Source organism: Hipposideros armiger, unplaced genomic scaffold (genome assembly GCF_001890085.2).
Source record: "Hipposideros armiger isolate ML-2016 unplaced genomic scaffold, ASM189008v1 scaffold_55, whole genome shotgun sequence".
NCBI classification, from domain to species: Eukaryota; Metazoa; Chordata; class Mammalia; order Chiroptera; family Hipposideridae; genus Hipposideros; species Hipposideros armiger.
Window position 1 is genome coordinate 4,228,193 of NW_017731405.1, and position 20,757 is coordinate 4,248,949.

The 20,757-nt window shown below is 35.6% G+C and overlaps 1 protein-coding gene and 1 pseudogene across 1 annotated transcript in view; one reads left to right on the forward strand and one right to left on the reverse strand.

The window, feature by feature from the left end:
* The window catches only part of ANKRD31 (ankyrin repeat domain 31), a 141,388-nt gene that overhangs the window by 43,326 nt on the left and 77,305 nt on the right, over window positions 1–20,757 (forward strand). The window contains exons 5-8 of the mRNA XM_019641006.1: window positions 3,198–3,307; window positions 9,673–9,713; window positions 13,012–13,085; window positions 19,807–19,850. Of these exons, the coding sequence (XP_019496551.1) occupies window positions 3,198–3,307; window positions 9,673–9,713; window positions 13,012–13,085; window positions 19,807–19,850 (269 nt within the window). The remainder of the gene's footprint in view (window positions 1–3,197; window positions 3,308–9,672; window positions 9,714–13,011; window positions 13,086–19,806; window positions 19,851–20,757) is intronic.
* LOC109381888 (succinate--CoA ligase [ADP-forming] subunit beta, mitochondrial pseudogene) lies at window positions 17,238–19,400 on the reverse strand (annotated as a pseudogene).

The window sequence follows — 20,757 nt, forward strand, 5'->3', positions numbered from 1 at the left end:
CTTATAGTCATCTGTAATAGACTTTAAGGTCTGTTAAGATCTATCTATTACTATAAGGACAGCAATGTAGATTATAACTCCTGGAAGATATTTATGTCTCCTAGAGAGGGCTGCAGAGATATGGAAGTAGTACTCAGCTCTTCTGTCTCCCCACCAAACCTCCAGTTTAACTCTAGAGCCTGCCTATTTACAAAAGTAAATAATATTTTTAAATAACCACAATATGATTCTTTTAGACAAAATTAAGGTACAAATATCCTTGGTATATATTTTCATTTTTATTCTCATTTTTATTGAGATATAATTGGCATTAGTTTCAAGTATACAACATAATGATTCAATATTTGTAGGTATTGTGAAATGATAGTTAACATAGTTTAGTTAACATACACTAGTTAACATAGTCTCACAGCGTCTGTTTATATATATCTTAAAAAGTGCCTTTCACCTACCAATTCTCCATACTTCCTGAGTCCACTTCAAGGTCAATTTAAATGCTTCTAGAAAAATCTAATTAATACTGTTCAAAAAGATTGATTCTGCAGTAGCTGTTAAATGGTAGGGTATTTTCTTATTTCTTCCTGTAAGCATTTTTCATTTTGGAGAATGACAGGATATGGGTGTAGAATAGAAGAAAAAGTATCCTAAACACCATGAAGATCTTTTATGTGTAGTTCACAAAGTCTTTTCACTGTACATTATTTCACCTGATACCCCAAAGGTAAATTACGTTTCATCTTAGAGTAGTTTTTCCTACTTGTAACTGGAAGAGACAGTGTTTAATATTGGTCTCCAGAGTATATTCTTATGATATACAAAGTGCTACTAGGAAAAAGAGGTCTGTTTTAATATTTCAACCAAGTTTTTTTTCTTTTATTTCCTTTTGCTTCCGTTTCCTTTTCCAAATGGATAGACATTTATTATTTTTGTAAATTATTAGAAGTACAAAACATTTAAAAAACACATTTATTATGTAGAAAATCAAAGGTCCCATTCCCCAATCTTCCCTATAATTCCACTCTCAACAACTGCCAGTGTTTAGTATTTGTATATTCTTCTAGGCTTCATATGTCAATATAAATACCTCTCTTCATAATTGACATTTTACTATTGTACATAGTATATTTCTTTCCTTGTTATATTGATTTACTTCAGCCTTTTAATTTGCTACATATTATTCCTTTGCGTGAATATACACTTATTTAATGAATTGACTATATTTTCAATAGTTTTCAATACTCTTAACAAATATGAATATTGTAATGCTTACACATTTGCATACTTTTTAAATTATTAGACTAGTTAGCTAAAATTAGGTTTGCTTTTAAAGAATGTATTCTGCTTTTAAAGGTTTTATAAGATCATTTTACATATGAAAGATAACAAAAGTTTGTTATCTATATGTTACAAATAGTTTTACCCAGTTTCCTAGTTATCTTTTTTTCTAGTTATCTTTTGTTAATTTGTGATATATTTTGTATTGCAGAAGTTTTAAGGTGTTTTTTTTAAGATTTTTTAAATTTTTATTGGGGAACTGGGGGATGGGAACAGCGCTGGGGAATTGGGGGAAGGGGAACGGACAAGTTGCTGTCCTTTTGTTCTTTAGTCTAGTTATGGAGGACGTTGCTTCACTGGCCCAAGTTGGCACCATCATTGCGCTCTTCCCAGGCGAGGCAGATAGTCGCCGGCTTCTGGACGGCTGCTCACTGCGGCTGCTGGCCGCTCACGCTTGCTGCTGGCTGCTCACGCTGGCTGCTGGCTACACATGGTAGCCCATGACAACCCACCGTTGCCAGCGACTCACAGCAGCCCAGCTCCAGGTTGAGCTGTTGTTCAGCATCTTAGCTGTAGAGAGCAGTGCCACTGGCCCTCATATGTGGGATCCGAACCGGGGCCCTCTGGCATTCCAAGCCAGTTCTTAACCAACGTGCCACTCGGCCGGCCCAGAAGTTTTAAGTTTTTATGTAGCAAAATCTGTCAGTCTTTTCTTTTAGGGTTTCTTAGTTTTTTCAAACCTAGAAATAGTTTACCTACCTCAAGACCATGAAAATATTTTCTTTTATCTTTATTTCCAATTATTTATAGTTTTTACACTTACATCTTTAATCTCTTTGGAATATTTATTTTGCCATATGGGAAGATAGGTCTCTAACTTCATTTTTTCAAATGGCTAACCAATTGCCCCAATATTATTTAATCACTTATTGAATAACTTATCTTGGTGCTATGGTTTATTTTTTTTGCCACTGTTTAAAATACCATTATTGTTATGTGTTAAATTCCCAGATATATGTAGGTCTGTTTCCCACTTTTTTGTTTTGTTTCTGATCTGTTTGACTATTTATACTTCTGTGCCATTACTACATTATTTTATCAACCTTAGCTTTTAGTACATTTCTATATCTGGTTGGGAAGATCTCCTCCTACGCATAGTAGCTGACTATAGCATTCATCCTAAGCTTCTTTGGAACCTATAGCAAGCTCAGTGAAATATGAGACTTTATCCACTGCAAGCTTCTAATTTACATTCTTCCATCTTTCATTGGTGGGATTTTCTCTGCTCTGGGTGGTTTTCAGTGATTCTGATGGAAGACATCCATGTAGTTACTTCTGAAGGAGCCCCTCCTTTTCCTATATTGATTGACAAGCTATTGACTAATGTTTGGTTTCCCTTTAATTCATTCCCATCTTCTAATCTATAGTGGGTATATTTCCTTTTTTTTCCATTGCTGCTTCAGATTTTTAAAATACTAATCGTTTTTGGATTCTTTTTAGGAACTGGGAAGGGAAGAAAATTAAAATATGGGCTCAATTTGTCATCTTGAAACAGAAAGTGACTTTTCTTGGATTATGCATGATTTAAATGACTTAAATGAGTTTTTTTAAATAACTTAAAATGAAATGTTTTAAAAAGAAAGTATTCTTCCTAGTGGGGTTTAAGTGTGTATAATTTTCTATACCTATCTTTTACATTTATTAATTCTGAAACAAGGAAATGTCAGTATTATTTTATTGGGTGTAGTATATGTGTTTCTTCCTAATTAATGATTTAAAAATCTTGACACATAAAAGTAGCAGTTAGGAAATTATGATTTACAAAATGATTTTTAATGACATTTTGCAGTATCTATGACGTCCTTGGGCCATTGCAAAGCAGAGCAATAAAACTGTTATAAATGACTTACATTTCTTTCTAGGCTCATGTTCTCCTGAGATTCAACTTAGTTTTAAATGCAGAGAGGATCGAAAAGAGCAAATAAGTAAAAATAAGACGATGCCTGTTCTTGGTGAGGACGCAGTCTTACAGGTACGTGGCATGTTGATTAAATACATTCTTATTAAAAATTGGAAATTCTATTTCAAAGAGTGGCAAATTACTAATATATATTTTTAATTTTATTGGGGAATTGGGGGAGGGGAACAATGCTGGGGAATCGGGGGAAGGAGAACAGACAAGTTGCTGTTGTTTTGTTCTTCAGTCTAGTTGTGGAGGATGTGGCTTCACTGGCTCAAGCTGGCACCATCATTGCGCTCTTCCTGGGCGAGGCAGATAAGTCACTGGCCTCTGGACAGCCACTCATGGCGGCTGCTGGCCGCTTACACTGGCTGCCGGCTACACATGGTAGCTTATGGCAACCCACTGCAGTAGGTGCTGCAGCCTACACCATCGCCAGCGACCCATGGCAGCCCAGCCCCAGGTCGAGCTGCCGTTCAGCATCTTAGCTGTAGAGGGCAGTGTCACTGGCCCTCATATGTGGGATCCGAACTGGGGCCCTCTGGCATCCCAAGCCAGTTGTTAACCAACGCGCCACTTGGCTGGCCCTAATAATTCTTTTTGTCTATTATTTTGCTTCTTTTTTCTTCTCTTATTCAGTTTTTTCTTCTTTCTTAGACAGTCATTCTGTTTCTTTGCTGCAACTTTGGTGATAGCCAGTTGTTTTAGGAGTAGGGGCGGGGAGGGTTAAGATTTTCTTTTTCTTCCCTTTTCCTTTATTTTTTTCTTTCTCCTGGTCTCTACCAGAAAGAGAAGAGGAACAGAAGGTTAAAATGAGTTAAATTAGGATATAATAATTATGATTTTCATCTCCATGGTATGTCAGAAGTCATCTTAAATTTGTGAAGAAGATATTAGTTTGTGTGGTATAATTTGAGCTATGAGCCACTGAAAGGCGCTCCTATTGTCCTATATGAGTGTGACTGCATGTGTGTGTGCACACACTTATATACACAAATTTTTGTTTGCTTCTTTTTTGGTGTAATCACTTTGGGGAAAGGTACAGGGTGATTTAGCTAGCACTTTACATAAATAAGTTAACTAACCAGAGATACCTACAAAGTTTTAAGGAATTGAAGGGAATATACATACATTTAATAGCAGAAAACTGACAACAGACCCAAAGAGTGACCATGAGGATCTATTTAATATTGTGCTTAGGAAGGTATATCACTTGAATTATCTCTGATTAAAAGAAAAATTTAACATCAAATACTTTTCCTTGAAGCTGAGATGTTTACGTTTACCTTCTAATAATTTGTTTAAAAAACTGTTTTGTAATTACTGAGTTATGGGGGAAAAACATTTTTTCTTTGGTTTTAGTAACCGTGAAATGGAAAAATAATAATATTTTCAATTAATTTCAGAAGTATTTGGTATGTGAATATTGTACCATGCTCTAGGTCATACCTCAGAACAGTTGATTTTGAAAGCTTGACTATCAGACTCATTTGGGTACCTTCTTAAAAATATGGACTCCCAGACCTGTACTTCTGTGGAACTTAGGAATCTCCATTTTTTGAAAGCCTCCCAAGGGATTTGTTGATCAACCAGCTTGGAACATTGCTTTAGAAGACTTTTAGAGTTACTGACTAGGGCGGCCAGTTAGCTCAGGTGGTTAGAGCGCAGGCGCATAACACCAAGGTTGCCAGTTTGATTCCCACATGGGCCACTGAGCTGCACCCTCCACACCTAGATTGAAACAACTATTTGACTTGGAGCTGATGGATCCTGGAAAAACACACTGTTCCCCAATAAAACTTCAAAAAAAAAAATGACTATGTCTTTCAAAGGTGGGTCATTAGAGAGTAAATCAGCTGGTTTGGGGCTTGTTGTAAAACTAGGATAAGGATAAATGAAATATTTGATATTTATCCCTCTTTTTTCACCTTCATGGGAATTCGTGGGCAGTAAAATAGATTCCTCCTTTAACTTTCCCTTGCCCCTCCCCACCCATTTTTTGTCTACAGCAAAATTTAGACCATATAGCCAAAGTGTTTAAACACCTGTAGTAATTTTTTTTTTTTATTGGGGAATTGGGGGCATGGGAACAGTGCTGGGGAATTGGGGAAAGGGGAACAGGCAAGTTGCTGTCGTTTTGTTCTTCAATCTAGTTGTGGAGGACGTTGCTTCACTGGCCCAAGTTGGCACCATCATTGCGCTCTTCTCTGGCGAGGCAGATCAGTCTCCGGCATCTGGACGGCCGCTCACGGCGGCTGCTGGCCGCTCACGCTGGCTGCTGGCCACACACGGTAGCCCATTGCAATCCACTGCCACAGGACTGCAGCCCACGCCGTCACCGGCGACTCATGGCAGCCCAGCTCCAGGTTGAGCTGTTGTTCAGCATCTTAGCTGTGGAGGGCAGTGTCACTGGGCCTCACATGTGGGATCCGAACCGGGGCCCTCTGGCATCCCAAGCGAGTTCTTAACCATCGCGCCACTCGGCCGGCCCCACCTGTAGTAAATTTTAATTGATATTATTTTTTAAATTGACACATATTGCTACTTGCACAATTTTTACTTTTATTCTATGAAAATAAACCTTTAGAAATTTGGTTATATGAGAGAAATTGATTTTATCAAATATAGAAATGGAGAGACCAGAAAGATTCTTTCCCAGAGTTATTTAAAGAGGCTATATATACAGAGGGTGCCAAAAACATGTATACACATTTTAAGAAAGGAAAAAACTGTATTAAAATTGTAATAATATATACCAATAACAAGAGATGAATACAAGTCACGTTTGACTTCTACATTTACAAGAGGTGCTCAAAGTGATTACCATCAGTGTAATTTTAATACAGATTTTTCCTTTCTTAAAATGTGTATACATTTTTTGGCACACTGTGTGTGTGTGTGTGTGTATACACATATACATGTACATATATATGTACATGTATTTTTATACCTTGAATCTTATTTTCTAATAAATTCTAAATAATTACTAAACAGATTTCTAAACACATTTTTTCTTAGTACTCAGATGCAATATTGACATTTCAACTTCAAAACAGACTGTTTTAGAAATGATGGGCTGTTTTAAGTAAGAATAAACTATGTAGAAATAAAGGATCTTTAGTTTTACATACTCGTACACAATGGTAATTTTTAAAAATAGGCAGCATTTAAAAAAATATACTCATAATTTTAGTTGAGTCTTGCAGTATCTTTCCTTACTCTTTACAGGTACTATGTGGCAAGCAGGTTTTATTTTTTAATTTTAATTTTTTTTATTTGAACACTTATTTCCACTGATATATGTAGTACCTGTTTTATTTTATCTCTAGCTGACATATTTTTTGGCAATCAGTTTTTAAATTTTACATGGAAAATTTTGATTTTGTTTGGAGAGTTTAGTAATATGTCTGGAGCACAATTGGAGACATTGGTATGTATCAAAATTAGGAGGTGTGATGGTTCATTTTATTTCATGATGGCTGGGCCATGTAGTGCCCGGATAGTTGGTTAGACATCATTCTGGCAGTTTCTGTGAGGATGTTTTTGAATGAGATTAACATTTAAATCATTGGATTTGAGTAAAGCAGATTGCTCTTCATAATGTGGGTGGGCTTCATCCAACCAGTTGAAGGCCTGAATAGAACAAAAAGACCAGCCTTCCCATGCAAGAGAGGGTTCTCCAGCAGACAGCCTTTGGATTTCTTCTTTGCCATTAGCTTTCCTGGATCTTGAGCCTCATGGCCTACATTGCAGATTTGGACTTGCTAGTCCTAAAGCCAATTCCTTATAATAAATCTCTTTACATATGCATATGCATATCCTATTGGTTCTCTTTCTCTGATTAATGTAGGAGAACCCTGATTAATATAGGAGGCATCCCTGGTGTTACTACAATCAGATTTTTTTCATCTGGAAATACTTGTTTAACAGGGAATAATGATTAATTCATTCATGTGGATATTACCAGCAGGCTGATCTGGCTGACCAGGCTTCTTCCTTCTTCCACTCCCATTAATCCATGACTCAGTTTAAGAGACTGATCTCAGACAGCAGAGATTTTTTTTTTTTTTTTTGGCTAAGGCTATATAAATAGATTTGTTCCTTTTCTAGTTTCTAGATCCTTAAAATTAACACAACTTATTTAAACTCTCTTTCACTTCTTAGACCCTACTCCCAACATGTAAAACAAAACAAAATTTAAAAACTTGATAGTTTAATGACCTGGTCAAAATATAGGGATGCAGGGGCAGAAGGAAAATGGCAGTCATATTTATCAAAAGGATAGATAGCAGTTTGGACCCCTTAATAAAGAATTGATTGAAGTGTATCCTTGCATTTTGTTAATTAACATAACTCCATCCCCCATTATATTCAGAGGCATTAGCTCTTGAGTGGTAATTCTGCTGATGCAGGAGAAAAAAAAAATCAGCTGTCCAGGAGCAAACTTTCTTAAGCAAACTTCTTTCTTTTGCCTTTTCTGTATGTAGGTGGGGTCAAGTAAATAATTAGCCTTCAACAGTAAAAGTCACTGGTCCTACAGTAAGATAAATGAAGTGGGTATTATAAATATTTGAATGAATTGCTTTGTGGAGACTTAGAGATATCTAGTAATATATAAGTATACCCTGTTTAATTAATCTTTGGGAGTTTCTAGGTTTATTTCTTGAAATTCTGTCTTCTTTCTGGGCCTGTAGCTTTGTAAGGTCTGCTTGGGAAGTATGTATGTGGAACCAATGTGATAACCTTGAAGTATGTAAAGATACATTATCAATAAATAACAGTGAACATTAATTGGAGAAGATTGAAGTTCTCACAGTACTTTGTGTTTTCTTGTTATTATGGCTGTTTCCTTGATCAAAGAATGCTTGGAAGTTCAGGCTAATGGCTTTATTTTCAGAAAGCTTTATTACCCATCATAGAAACAAACATAGAAGTCCCCCAAAGAGAAATCTTTTTCTAAAGGTCTTCTTTGATGCTAATGAGATATTGAAGGTAATGATTATCCTTTTGAAGTGATGAAAGCTAGTGTGCAGTGAAATCTTAAAATGGAAGCATTTTATCAGCGTATTTTATCTTTTTCGAAAGGGGCATAACTTTACATTGTCTGACATGACTTGAGAATCAGGCAGAATCCATTCAGCATTTAATACTGTAACACAAAGGTGCTATAATTTCTGACCCTCAGGGGAAGTACTGGAACTCAGAATCTGACAAGAGTGGCTCATCAGAACCATTATAGATTAATGAACAAGGAGAAGAGAAAAACTATGAATAAAAAGAAGGAACACTCTCTTACTTAAATTCCACAGATTCTTTTATTAAAAAGGAGTTAAGACAAAAACTAAATAAAGAGCCAAAACTATAAAACTCTTAGAAGAAAACATAGGGGGGAAATGTTTCTTTACATTGAATTTGGATCTGATAAGGGATTGATCCCCATAATACACAAAGACTCTTAAAACTCAACAACAACCAAAAAAACCTGATTTAAAAATGGGCAAAGGACATGAATAGGCATTTTACCAACGAAGATATACAAGTGGCCAGTAAGCACATGAAAAGGTGTTCAACATTATTAATCTTCAGGGAAATGCACATCAAAAACCCCAGTGAGATAATACCTCATACTCATTAGGATGGCGGTTATCAAAACACAAAATAATAATTGTCGAGGATGTGGAAAAATTGGAATTCTTGTTCATTGCTGGTGGGTAATGTAGAAGGGGAACAGCTGCTATGGAAAATGGTATGGTGATTTCTCAAAAAATTAAACATAGAATTACCATATGATCCAGAAATTCCACTTCTAGATTTATGCCCCAAATAAGTGAAAGCAGGGGCTTGAAAATATATTTGTTCGCCTGCATTAATAGAAGCATTATTCATAATAGCCAAAAGGTGAAACCAACCAAAGTGTCTGTCCACTGATAGTTGAGTGGATAAGCAGAATGTGGTACTTATGGAGCAATATTATTCAGCCTTAAAAAGGAAGGACATATGGATATACGGATGAACCCTGAAGACATACTAAGTGAAATAAGCCAGTTACAAAAGAGCAAATATAGTATGGTTTCTTTTATATGAGATATTTAGAGTTGTCAAATTCTTAGAGACAGAAAGTAGAAGGGCCGATGACAAGGGTTGGGAGAGGGCTGAATGCACAGTTAGTGTTTAATGGGTGTGGAGTTTCTGTTGGGGGAGATGAAAAAGTCCTGGAGATGGGTTATGGTGATTGATGGTTGTGAATGTACATAATGCCACAGATCTGTACCTTAAAAATGGTTAAAATGGTAAATTTTATGATATATATATTTCAACACGATAAAAAAGACACTAAGAAAGCATAACATAAAAATTATCTTAAATGTTAAATTTTTAGTTTGTTGCATTGAGTTAACAACATTCATCATGGAAAAAACTACTGTTTTCCTTCCTAGCAACCTCAAGATGAAATGGAACAAAAACAAGCTCTGTTACAGTAAGCATACTAATTTTTGGCTTTATTATATTGTAGATTTTTTAGTTGTCATTTTGTACATCTTCATTTTCTTGAGTTGTAGAATCGTATGTTTTTGAATAATTGCCCTTTTAGCAGCATAAATATGTTATTTTATAAACATTCTTGGTAAGTTTCATTTCATAAGAAAAATTGAATAAGATTAAGTTGATTCTGTGTATTAATATTTTTAAAGCAAATTTATAAAATAGCATGAAGGAAGAGTTTGTAGAGCTTATTGAAATTAGACTTCATATAACTGTTATACTTTAGGAGACTTGATCCTTTCAGTTCTTTTAAAAGAGTGGTTCTCAAAGTATGGTTCTGTGGACCCCCTGGGAATCCCTGACACTTTCCAGAGGGTCTGTAAAGTCAAAACTGTTTTTAATAACAATACCAACACATTATTACCTATTTCATGGTATTGACATTTGCACTTATAGTACTAAAGCAAATGGTGGGTAAATGCAGGAGCCTTAGTAGGAATCAGGGTACTTGTAGTCACCGTGTTTTTCACTGCCATGTACTAGAAGTAAAAAATTAAAAAAAAAATGCATTTCACTTTAATGCATTTGATGAAGCAGAAAAGTTATTTGTTTTATTACATCTTTACCACTAAATATATATCTTTTTATATTCTGAGTGATGAAGTTTGAAGTATTAAAGAAGTTTGAAGAAGCTTAAAGTACTTCTGTGCATACTGAAGTGTGGTAGTTGTCTTGAGAGCACTTGTGCACTTGTTTGAGTTGTAAGCATTGTAAGAAAACTAGCCTCACTTTTTCTTTTTTAACTAGAAAGAATAACACACAATGTGATATATGGATGATGTATTACAGAATTGTACACCTGAGACCTATGTAACTTTACTAACTATTGTCATCCCAATAAACTTTAATTTAAAAAATTAAATTAAAAAAAAGCCTAAAAAAAAAAAAGAATAACTGACAGACTGGTTATTCATTCACACTTGGGCAGATATTTTCTTGAAAATGAATGAAGTAAAGCCAGTCACTTCAATGAATATAGCAGATGATATTTATTGCCAAAGAAAAAAATTCAAACTTTCAAGTGAAAATTAGAATTTAGGAAAACTTGTGTCTTCCACCTTGGCCTTGATTGCTTTCCAATACTTAAAATTTTCTGGTGAGGTCAGTGGTAATATTTACAAAGGTGATCTTTTTGATGTTTTATAATGAGGTATATCGGTCTAAGATCTACATAACTCCATCAGTATTTTCTAAAAAACCAATGCATGACATCACAAAATAAGGCACAGATAATACATCCATTCAAAATGCAAGATAGACCAATGGGTTATAATGTAACAGAATAAAAAGTTCATTGATTTTATTTTAGTTTCTACATTTCCAGTAACCTTTAAGGAAGTTATTGCTTTTAGAGTTTTGGTGTGATAGCAAAAAGTAATATCCACAAGTATCCAAAAACTCTACTAAAATACTCCTTCCTTTTCCAACTGTAGTATCTGTATGAAGCCAGATTTTTGTTATGTACTTCAAACAAAGCAATGTATGGCAAAAGATTGAATGCAGTAGCAGATATGAAATGGCAGCTGTCTTCTATTAAGCCATACATTAAAGAGATTTTTAAAAATGTAAACAATGCCATTTTTATTACTAATTTTTTCATTTTGGAAAATACAAGTTTTTCATAAAAATATATTAACATGTTACTGTTATTTTTATTTATTTATTTATTTTTAAAGATTTTTATTGGGGAATTGGAGGATGGGAACAGCGCTGGGGAATTGGGGGAAGGGGAACAGACAAGTTGCTGTCCTTCTTCAGTCTAGTTGTGGAGGACGTTGCTTCACTGGCCCAAGTTGGCACCATCATTGCGCTCTTCCCGGGCGAGGCAGATCAGTCGCCGGTTTCTGGACGGCCGCTCACTGTGGCTGCTGGCCCCTCACGCTGGCTGCTGGCTACACACGGTAGCCCATGGCAACCCACTGCAGCAGAGGCTGCAGCCTACGCTGTCGCCGGCAACTCACAGCAGCCCAGCTCCAGGTTGAGCTGTTGTTAAGCATCTTAGCTGTGGAGGCCAGTGTCACTGGCCCTCATATGTGGAATCCGAACTGGGGCCCGCTGGCGTCCCAAGCCAGCTCTTAACCAACGCGCCACTTGGCTGGCCCTCATTAATATTTTTATAAACATGAATTTTAATGGCCTCATAATGTTTCACTGTATAACTTAACTGTACTATAATTTATTTAATCATTCCCCTACTATTGGACATTACATTGTTTGCAGTCTTGCCTAATATAAATAACTTTTTAAAATAATTTAGATACCATTTTGCTCTATTTTCAGACTTATGTCTTAAATTCTCTTTTGTAATCAAGGAAAAAATTCTGTTATTCATGCAAACTATGATTTTATTTTGTTGTCAATCAACTTGGTCTTCTCAAAGAATCACATTTTAGGGGGAAAATAATCAACATGCTTTTCCATTTGCCTTATAGAAATTATTCTATGAGTAGTTTTATTTTCATTTTCAAGATAGCATATATTGATCACTTCTGTTTTAGACAGGGGAGGATGTTCAATTTATTATTCTTGCTTAGGATTCAAGTAGATATGCCTGGTGTATAAAAACTACTCTTAAAACAGCTGAAACTAGAGTCTTTTTTAAAAGGAAGGTATCTTGATTGCATTTGTGCAGTAAATTAGATTGCGGGAAAAAAAAAGTTAACTGATTGCTTTTCTTCAGTCCACTTCTAATTATCCCAGGGCAGTTGATCAAAATTGCAGATTAGGCATGACCCTTATTTTGCTTTCAACCTCTTCCATTCAGTATTACCTATTTTTCTTTGCCTACTACAAAAATCATAAATAATGTCTGAGAATTTTCTCATTAGTGACTTTTATTTACATTTAAAACTATAATGACAAACTTTCAGTGTATTTGAGAATTTAGATAGCCAAGCTACATAGTTCAGGACCAAATTTTTTCCCTGACCCACCACCCCTATTTGGCAGTCATCTCCAAAGTTAATTTCAGACTTAAATATAATTCAGTTTGTTTACACTCCTAAAGCTCATACTTTAATTTTTCAGCTCTCTCCTTCCTTTTTGCAACCACTTGAAATGTTAATTTAACTAATTGGTAGTAATGGTTGGAATGATGTAGCCCAAAAAACAGCTTGCCCTATTTTGAAATTCCTTTAAATGAAGAAAAATGTTTAAATTTGTATTTCAATGAGAAAATGTTTTTTTTTTCCATTTTAAAATTTATATGTGTGTCTTTATTAATTCTGTTTTAGGACCAGAAAAAGTCCAATGTTCACTGTGTCATTTCCCCAAGCTGAACTTTCACTGAAACACCAAAGCATTCAAGGTATGTTTTCATGGGTAGAGACATACAGAGTAAATTTGTCTTAGCCTGAAAATAGAAGCCTTAGTTAGATATGGATTCATTTACAACTGAATCCATCTACTATACAGTGCTACATATGTTTTTACATATGAAATCAATGTTGCTGTTGACCTTGTATCGTGCTACATATAGTTACACGTATGAGAAGCAGCTCAGGTGCAGTCAGTACCTGCTACTCCAAATGTCTACTGTTTTCACATGTAATTTTGGGATTCAAATTTGAAAACAATGTTTGTTTTCTCCATTCTTAGCATTCTTAATAAGTATGTTATGTCTTTCTTGAGAGGCAGTCACACAGGCCATTTAACTTGGTGTCAGCTATATTAGAGGATAGTTGTCTTTATCTCTGAGGTGTCTCCTAGTGACTCCTCCAGAGTGAATATTATGTATGTTGTAGACAGGGTAGTAAATATTCTTAGTGACCAGTGAAATCCAGTATTATAATAAAAGGGCACAAGGACATGGTAACTTGAAATGGAAAAAGTTAAATTTTAAAAGCTCTTTCTTCTGCTCTGTTGCTACTACAGCATTACTACTTGTGCCCATCACCAACTTTTGCATGCACTCCCAGTGCCTAAAGTTTGTATTTTACCAAATATTTATTGAGCCTATTATGTGCCAGCTATATGGGTGCTATGGATGTATGAATGCTAAATAAACCAGGAATCCTTAAAGGATGGCTGATCTGTCTTGGAGCATGAAGATATTAGGATGGGTCTGAAACATCCTACTGTTGTTGGAAAGCAAAGATGCTTTCAAGGATGCCTGGGGACAGTGCTAAAAGGATAAAGAATTAGGTCTGTGGTGTTCTTACTGGTCAAGCTGGGACAAATTATGCAGGGTGGGGGTATGGGGGAAACCCAACAGTTATTTTAGTTCGTAGAAATAAGTTTGTGAAAAAGCAATGAATTCATAATGATACTCAAAAAATGTTAAGTACAAAAGGTAGTCTTAATATAAAAAGAAAAATGATTATAGTAGAATGTTTAAAACCTTTTAATGATTATAAGATATAGAGACTTATTAATACATGTGCATTTTTTTCTCTGTTAAATACATCTTTTATAAAGCATAGGATATTTTTGTTTATCAATGTGTAAGTGAAAAGAAAGAAAACAGAACTGTAAGTCATGTAGTCCTGGAATAAGAATTGTACCAAGGAAAGGAAAGACCACACAGCACCAGCAGTCACCATAAAAACATGTGAGAAGTGGGGCCTAATTTGTCCCAGATTAAGATGACAGATTAACTTGATATCCAATTAAGGAGACCTTTCTGCATAGATTAAATCCCTCATCTATCAGGAGTTTAAAGCCTTAGATGGCCCTTCTAATCATGATAAGATATTAAAAGAGCAGGCATAAGTTTGCAATAACGCTAACTGGATAGGTCAGTATAGAATAATGATAACCCAAAAGTTTTTGTAACACTGGCCAAGTACCATTCTTGGACAGAACATTAGGTTATAAAAAAATAACCTTTGTGTAGTTTAAGGCATTTCCTTATTATAAGTAAAGCCAGATAATCGGCTGCTCAGCTTTGAATCATCTTGGGAGAAACAGTCAGTTCCATGCCCAAACAAAAAATCAGTTAGGCAAAAACCGAGATTCTTCCACATTGGCTGGTCAAAGAAGCTACTTGTTTTCTTTTGGATCTGATACAATTCCTGTATCCCTGGGGAGGCACCAAAATAAGTATGACTTTAATCTTAAGAAGGTGTAGCAACAAGAATAGAAAAAATGTAGAACAAATTGCACCATGTATTGTTATTTTAGAATTCGGTTAAGAGCAGTAATGAGTTTTATAACCATTGTATTCATGTGTGTTTTGTCTAACATCTAATATGTTTGAAGTAGTTTAAAAAAGTTAAATTTGTAGTTTAAATTATTTAAGGGAATTTAAGTTTGTAATTAATGTTTAAATGTTAAAGAAACAGTAGTTTTCAAATTTTCATGTTAGATCTAGAAGTTTAATAAATTGATCATTAAACAACTGTAAAAACAAATAGTAATGGAAGTTTCTTTCCAAGTATAAAAAGCCTTTGTGGTTTTTAAGATGTCACGTTAACAACAAGTAGCCTAATATAATTCAAACTATGCCAAACATACCCTCCAAGTGTGATGAAAAGCTGTTTAGCATCTTTTACAAGATACAGTTTATAGATAGACTGAAACAGTCATAAAGCTATAGAGATACCATCTTAGCGGTTGAAGTCCTTGTTTTGTAAGTATGACTTGAACAATTTGAGAGAGAGGTGTCATGGTGATAGCATGCCTTGGGGATTCCTTTTTCTCTTTTGGGTTTTGACCGTGATAACAGGTGTCAGCAATAGTTAGACAAAATATCTAGTTTCATTTTTCTCATACTCAATCCCAGTATTTATAGAAAAACAGGGTTCCACTATGTCCTGAATTTCCCGTACTTCCAACCTCCCCCCATTTGGCCTTCTGAGCGCCGTTAATGCCTTATGATGCTGTTGGTATCTGTGCACTCGCCACCACCCTCATTGAACTTCAGAGTCACAAGTCTTTTACTGGTTTCTTTAAAAGTGCCGTGGGCACCAGAATTAAAACTTCGTGGTGTTTCTTGTTGTCAGGAAGCTTCTGTGACTAGAGACCCATAGAACTGGTAATACCCTTCCCTTCTGGCAATTCACTGAAGCTCCCTCTTGCCTTTACTCCTTCAGAGTGTTCAGAACAAGAAGCTCATTGTATTATCATCCTAAACTATAGGTTAAATTATATATAAGGAAACTGTTAAATTGTTAGCTAGTTATAGTGGACTCCGTTCTAATACAATCCTATCTTCTCCCTCGCAATTCAAAGAGTAATTCTAACCAAATTGGAGAATGAGCAAAATAAATAAACGATCTTTAGTAAATATGATAACATTGACCTTAAAATAGTTTATGATTTAAAATTCAGCTCTTCTGAGCATTTTATTTTCATTTGGCACTTTAGAATGATTTCTCATACATTACATTTTATCTCTTTCAATTGATAAGTAGAAAATATACAAAATATTTTGATAATTTACTTAAGGAGAGATAAGAATTCAAGAAAAAAAGTTTTTATTTGTAAAAATTGTTTCAAGTAAATTTTGAAGCTAGAAAATGAGAATTCCTCTTAAGTGTGTTTTTAATATAGTAATCAAATTACTAGAATATATTTCATTATATTTATCAAGTTTTAAAAATAGTAATTGTTGGCACAAAATAATGATCACTTTGATGATGAGGTGGTTAAAACATAGAAGAAGATGTCTTTGAGGGTTCTTTCTTTACACTTCAGAGGAGGAAGAGGATGAAATATTTTTCTCTGTTTTTGAACTCTAACCCCTATGGACCTGAGAGTTTATTAAAAACAAAAATCTCCTTGTAAAGATATTGAAGATGTATCTATTTTTTTCACATTGGGAGATTTTTATTAACTCAAATTGACATTGTTAATTTTGCTGCCAAGTCCTTAGTAAATATACCTTTTTTGATAGAGACCTACAGGTTCTTCTCGATACCACAGGATCATGAAGACTTGCAGTTATCAGTGTTTTGTAATGATTAAAACAATGTTCAAATAATTAACAAGTTACAGCACTAAAGTACTTGAAGGAATATTCTGGGGAGTATTTGAAATCTCTGTTTATAAGTAGTGATGATATATTTAGTTAGGTATTTGGTGTTGAAGATAAACACTTCTATAAAACATTGTTTTAATACATTGCTCTACTAATGAAGCTAGTTATTAGATATATTTCTAATAATAAATAATAAAGCTTTATCTTCATATTTATTTTATTCATAGGACTCATATCAATCAAGGATGTTGTACCCAACAATAATAAACTGGCATATTGCAATTGACATTCTGTAGAAGTGAAAGAGAGAAGGCTGCAACAAAAGAAACAAGATAATTGCATTACACATTCTTTATACAAACAGCCTATTCTCAAAACTTGAATTAAATGCAGACCAAATGCTTTAAAAGGTTTTTGTGCCTAGATGGCATTTACAATCTTCAAACACTAAAGAACAAAGGAACAATAAAAATACAGAACACAGTATTTTTAACAATTACAGTACATTTAACACCTTCAGCCATCCACTAAGTTCTCAGATCAGATTGGCAACTGAAATTTTATATCCACCTGGGCTTGCTTGGCTAAGATTGCTCTTTCAGAGAGCTTTACAACCATTTTAGCAGCTTCATCCAAGTCATCACAAGCAAGAATTTTAAGTCCAGTGTTCATTATCAGTGCCTTAGCATCATCAACTTGTGTACCTTGTAAGCATACCACAATAGGTATTTTAACTTCCAAATCCTTTACTGCCATGACTGTAGCCTGTGCAATAACATCACACCCCACAATTCCTCCAAAAATGTTGACCAGAATAGTCAGCACCTTTTTATATGAAGTGATAAGTTTAAATGCTTCTGTTACTTGATGGACTGTGGCACCACCACCAACATCAAGAATGTTGGCCGAGTCCCTCCATGAAGTTTTGTTACGTCCACTATGGCTATAGCCAAACCAGCATTATTTACGAGGCAGCCTACACTCCCATCTAGGCCAGTGTAGTTGAGATCTGCCTTGGCTGCATCTTTGTGTGTTTTATCTTCCTGGGTCCAGTCCTGTAGGTCAAAGATTTTTTTCCTGGCACTAAGCGGAATTAGAATCAAAATTGATCTTTGCATCCATACACAGCACAGCTCCATCTGAATCCTCTATCATTGGGTTTATTTTATTTATTTATTTTAAGCTGAGCCATCCTGCCACCGGTTGGCAGCTCAGCGGCTGCTCAGCTCGGGCCAGGAATCTAACCGCTGTTGCTCAGAGCTCAAACTCTTGAGCAAGCTCTTAACCAACTGAGCCACTCAGCCGGCCCTCATTGGGTTTATTTCTACCATGGTTGCAACATATTTCAGAAATAGGTTGTAAAGCTTGACCATGGTTTCTGCCACAGAATCCACCACATTAAGTGGAACTCCCGTCTTGTGCAAACCAGACAGCTTGTTCCTTTTCAATGCCTTCTACAATATCAGTAGGTTCTTTAACTGTGGCCTCAGGAGCCTCTGCAGCAGCAGCTTCAATGTTGGCACCACTTTGAGAACTTCCTGTTAATACAGGACCTTGAAATTACCTCTCCATTGTTATCGCAAAGTAGTGTTCTCTCCCGAGATAACTTCCGTGTTCACTTGTTCGCAAATTCTGCCGTTTTCTCCTGTTTGCTTGGCAAACAACTTTTTCCCAGTCACTTGTAGGAAACAACTTCTACTTCCTCTGGAGAGAAAACTATCTTCACTCTTCCTTTGAGGCCACTTTCAAATGTTTCTTTTCCTCTACCACTAGCTAAATCTGTGCCTTTATCACAACATCTTTTGAACCTAATTTTTTGGCAATTTCCTAAGCTTCATCTGGTGATTTAGCCACATGTCCTTCGGGAGTGGCAACTCCAGCTTTTTGCAATAATTCTATGCTCATGGATTCATGTAGTGAGATTCCTTTGTTGCTGCTGTACTTGGGAGCCCATGATTGTTAAACAATACAGAACTTCCCAGGACCTGGGCAGCGGCCCCCAACAGTGTCTAGGCGGGTGGCTCCTCAGGGTGGTGGTGGCCAACAGCCACTGTATCTATTGGTGTAAAATGTTCCTTTCATTGGTATTACATTTTAAGCAACCAGATATATAAAATTTTAAGTAAGATTTAGATAGTGTAATATATCATTATTGCTTGGCACAGAGGACTCTAATACAAGAATAAATGATTTATTCCTATTAATTTTTGCTTATCCTGTGAGGGCATGGAATGCCATGATATTAACCCTCATAGCTGATTTTCAAAGCTTTTCATCATCAAATGGCAAAGGTGGAGCCAAAAAACGTAGGTTTTTGCTGTATGGAAAGTTTCGTAAGCATATTGATGCTTATTTTTTTCCCTGAAAAACCTGTCTTGCTTGTGAGGATGCAATCTGAGGTTCAGCAGTTGCTTATACTCTAGCTCTAGATATTGCCTAATCAAAAGAAACCAAGAGAATGACTGAAACATATGCTTGAAATTCCAGTGAGCTCTGAATTCCTGCCTAAGTATGTGAGAGGGCCTGGGCCTTGATGGTGAAGGTGGGAGGCGAGAGGAATGGAGCAGGAGAAACATCCTTTGTCTTGATATGAATTGCTGTCAGCCAGCTCCCCTTGGACATGGCAGGGTGAGGAGGAGATGGTGAAGGTGAAATCACATTTAGGACAATCTCCTTACTCCTTTCAGCCCCCACATGGGGCATGCCTTTTCATGTCTAGCTTGACAGCATGAATTTTATTACCTATAAAGGAAGAGATAATGATACTGAGAAAGTAGATATCTTTTCTTCATGTAGTTACAAATACTTAGAATAAATAACTCAGTCAAAATAGAATGGCTGATTTTTAGCCAAACTAATTCCAAATAATTATAATTTTACTTGGCTTCATATAAAGTTTTTTTTTTTAAGAAACGGAAAATTTTTCTTTTCTAACTTCGTTGCCAACATAATGATTCTTTTATATTAATAAATTGCTATAATATTTGTGAAATATTTGAATGTTTGTGGGAGTCATTTCAAGGTATGTGATTACAAAATGCCGAGTGAGAGGGTATGTTTTTAGTGCTTTAATAAAACTGGAATGTAAACATATGTTGTTATCTTCTAGGGCCTAAGGCTGAAAATCCTGCAGTTTTTCCACACCCAGAAAAGGTTGGTCTATATAACAGATTATCTATTTAGATCATGGATTTAGATTTTTTTAATTATGTTGATTAATATCTCTAGCCTATTTAGACTCTTCCCCTAGTCAGGAATATAACTAAACCATTTCAGTAGATAGAAATCTGTTCTTGTCTAACAACCCCTCCCAGTATTTATTCTTCCTTTTCTCTAATCTTCCTTATCTTTCTTATCCAACATTGTAAGTCTCTTATTCTTTTTCTAGAGGAAAAGCTTGTAACTTATTATCAAACTAGTCACTGAGATAATATAGTACAAATGCCTTCTGCTGGTTTATCTGTTACCCTAGTTCCTTTAATATTTCCTTCTAGATACTGTTTGCCCATCTCCAGTTGCTAAACAGTAACCATGTATTGAATGCTTGTTTTGGCTTTGCTTTCTGCTTGGTGCTATGGGGAATCAGAGGACTGTAAGACTGGCTCTGCCCACAACAGACTGACACAATCAAGGACCTCCCTAGGCCAACCCTACCATACCTGTACCTTGCTTCTTCTCAGCTGTACCTTACATATTCCTGCCTCCCTGCCTTTGTTTAGATTAGGAACCAGAAAACAAGGGAAACAACATAAATTTGGAACCAGATAGCTGTGCAATCCAAGGGCAAGAGTGTCTTTTACATATGTAAAATACTGCTAGTAATATCCATTAGGATTATTGTGAGGACTGAGAGCAATGATAGTTCATATTGTCTGGCCTCTAGTTGGTGTTTAAAGTATGTGTTGCTGTCTTCTTTTACTCCTTCACAAGTCTTTAATTTCTGGCTCAAGTCCCTTTTCCTCTGTGGCTTTGTCTCATGACTGCTGATCTTGACCAAAGTAATTGCTCCCTCTTGAGCATTCATTATTCACTTACTATATCAGTATTTCCCAGTCACTTG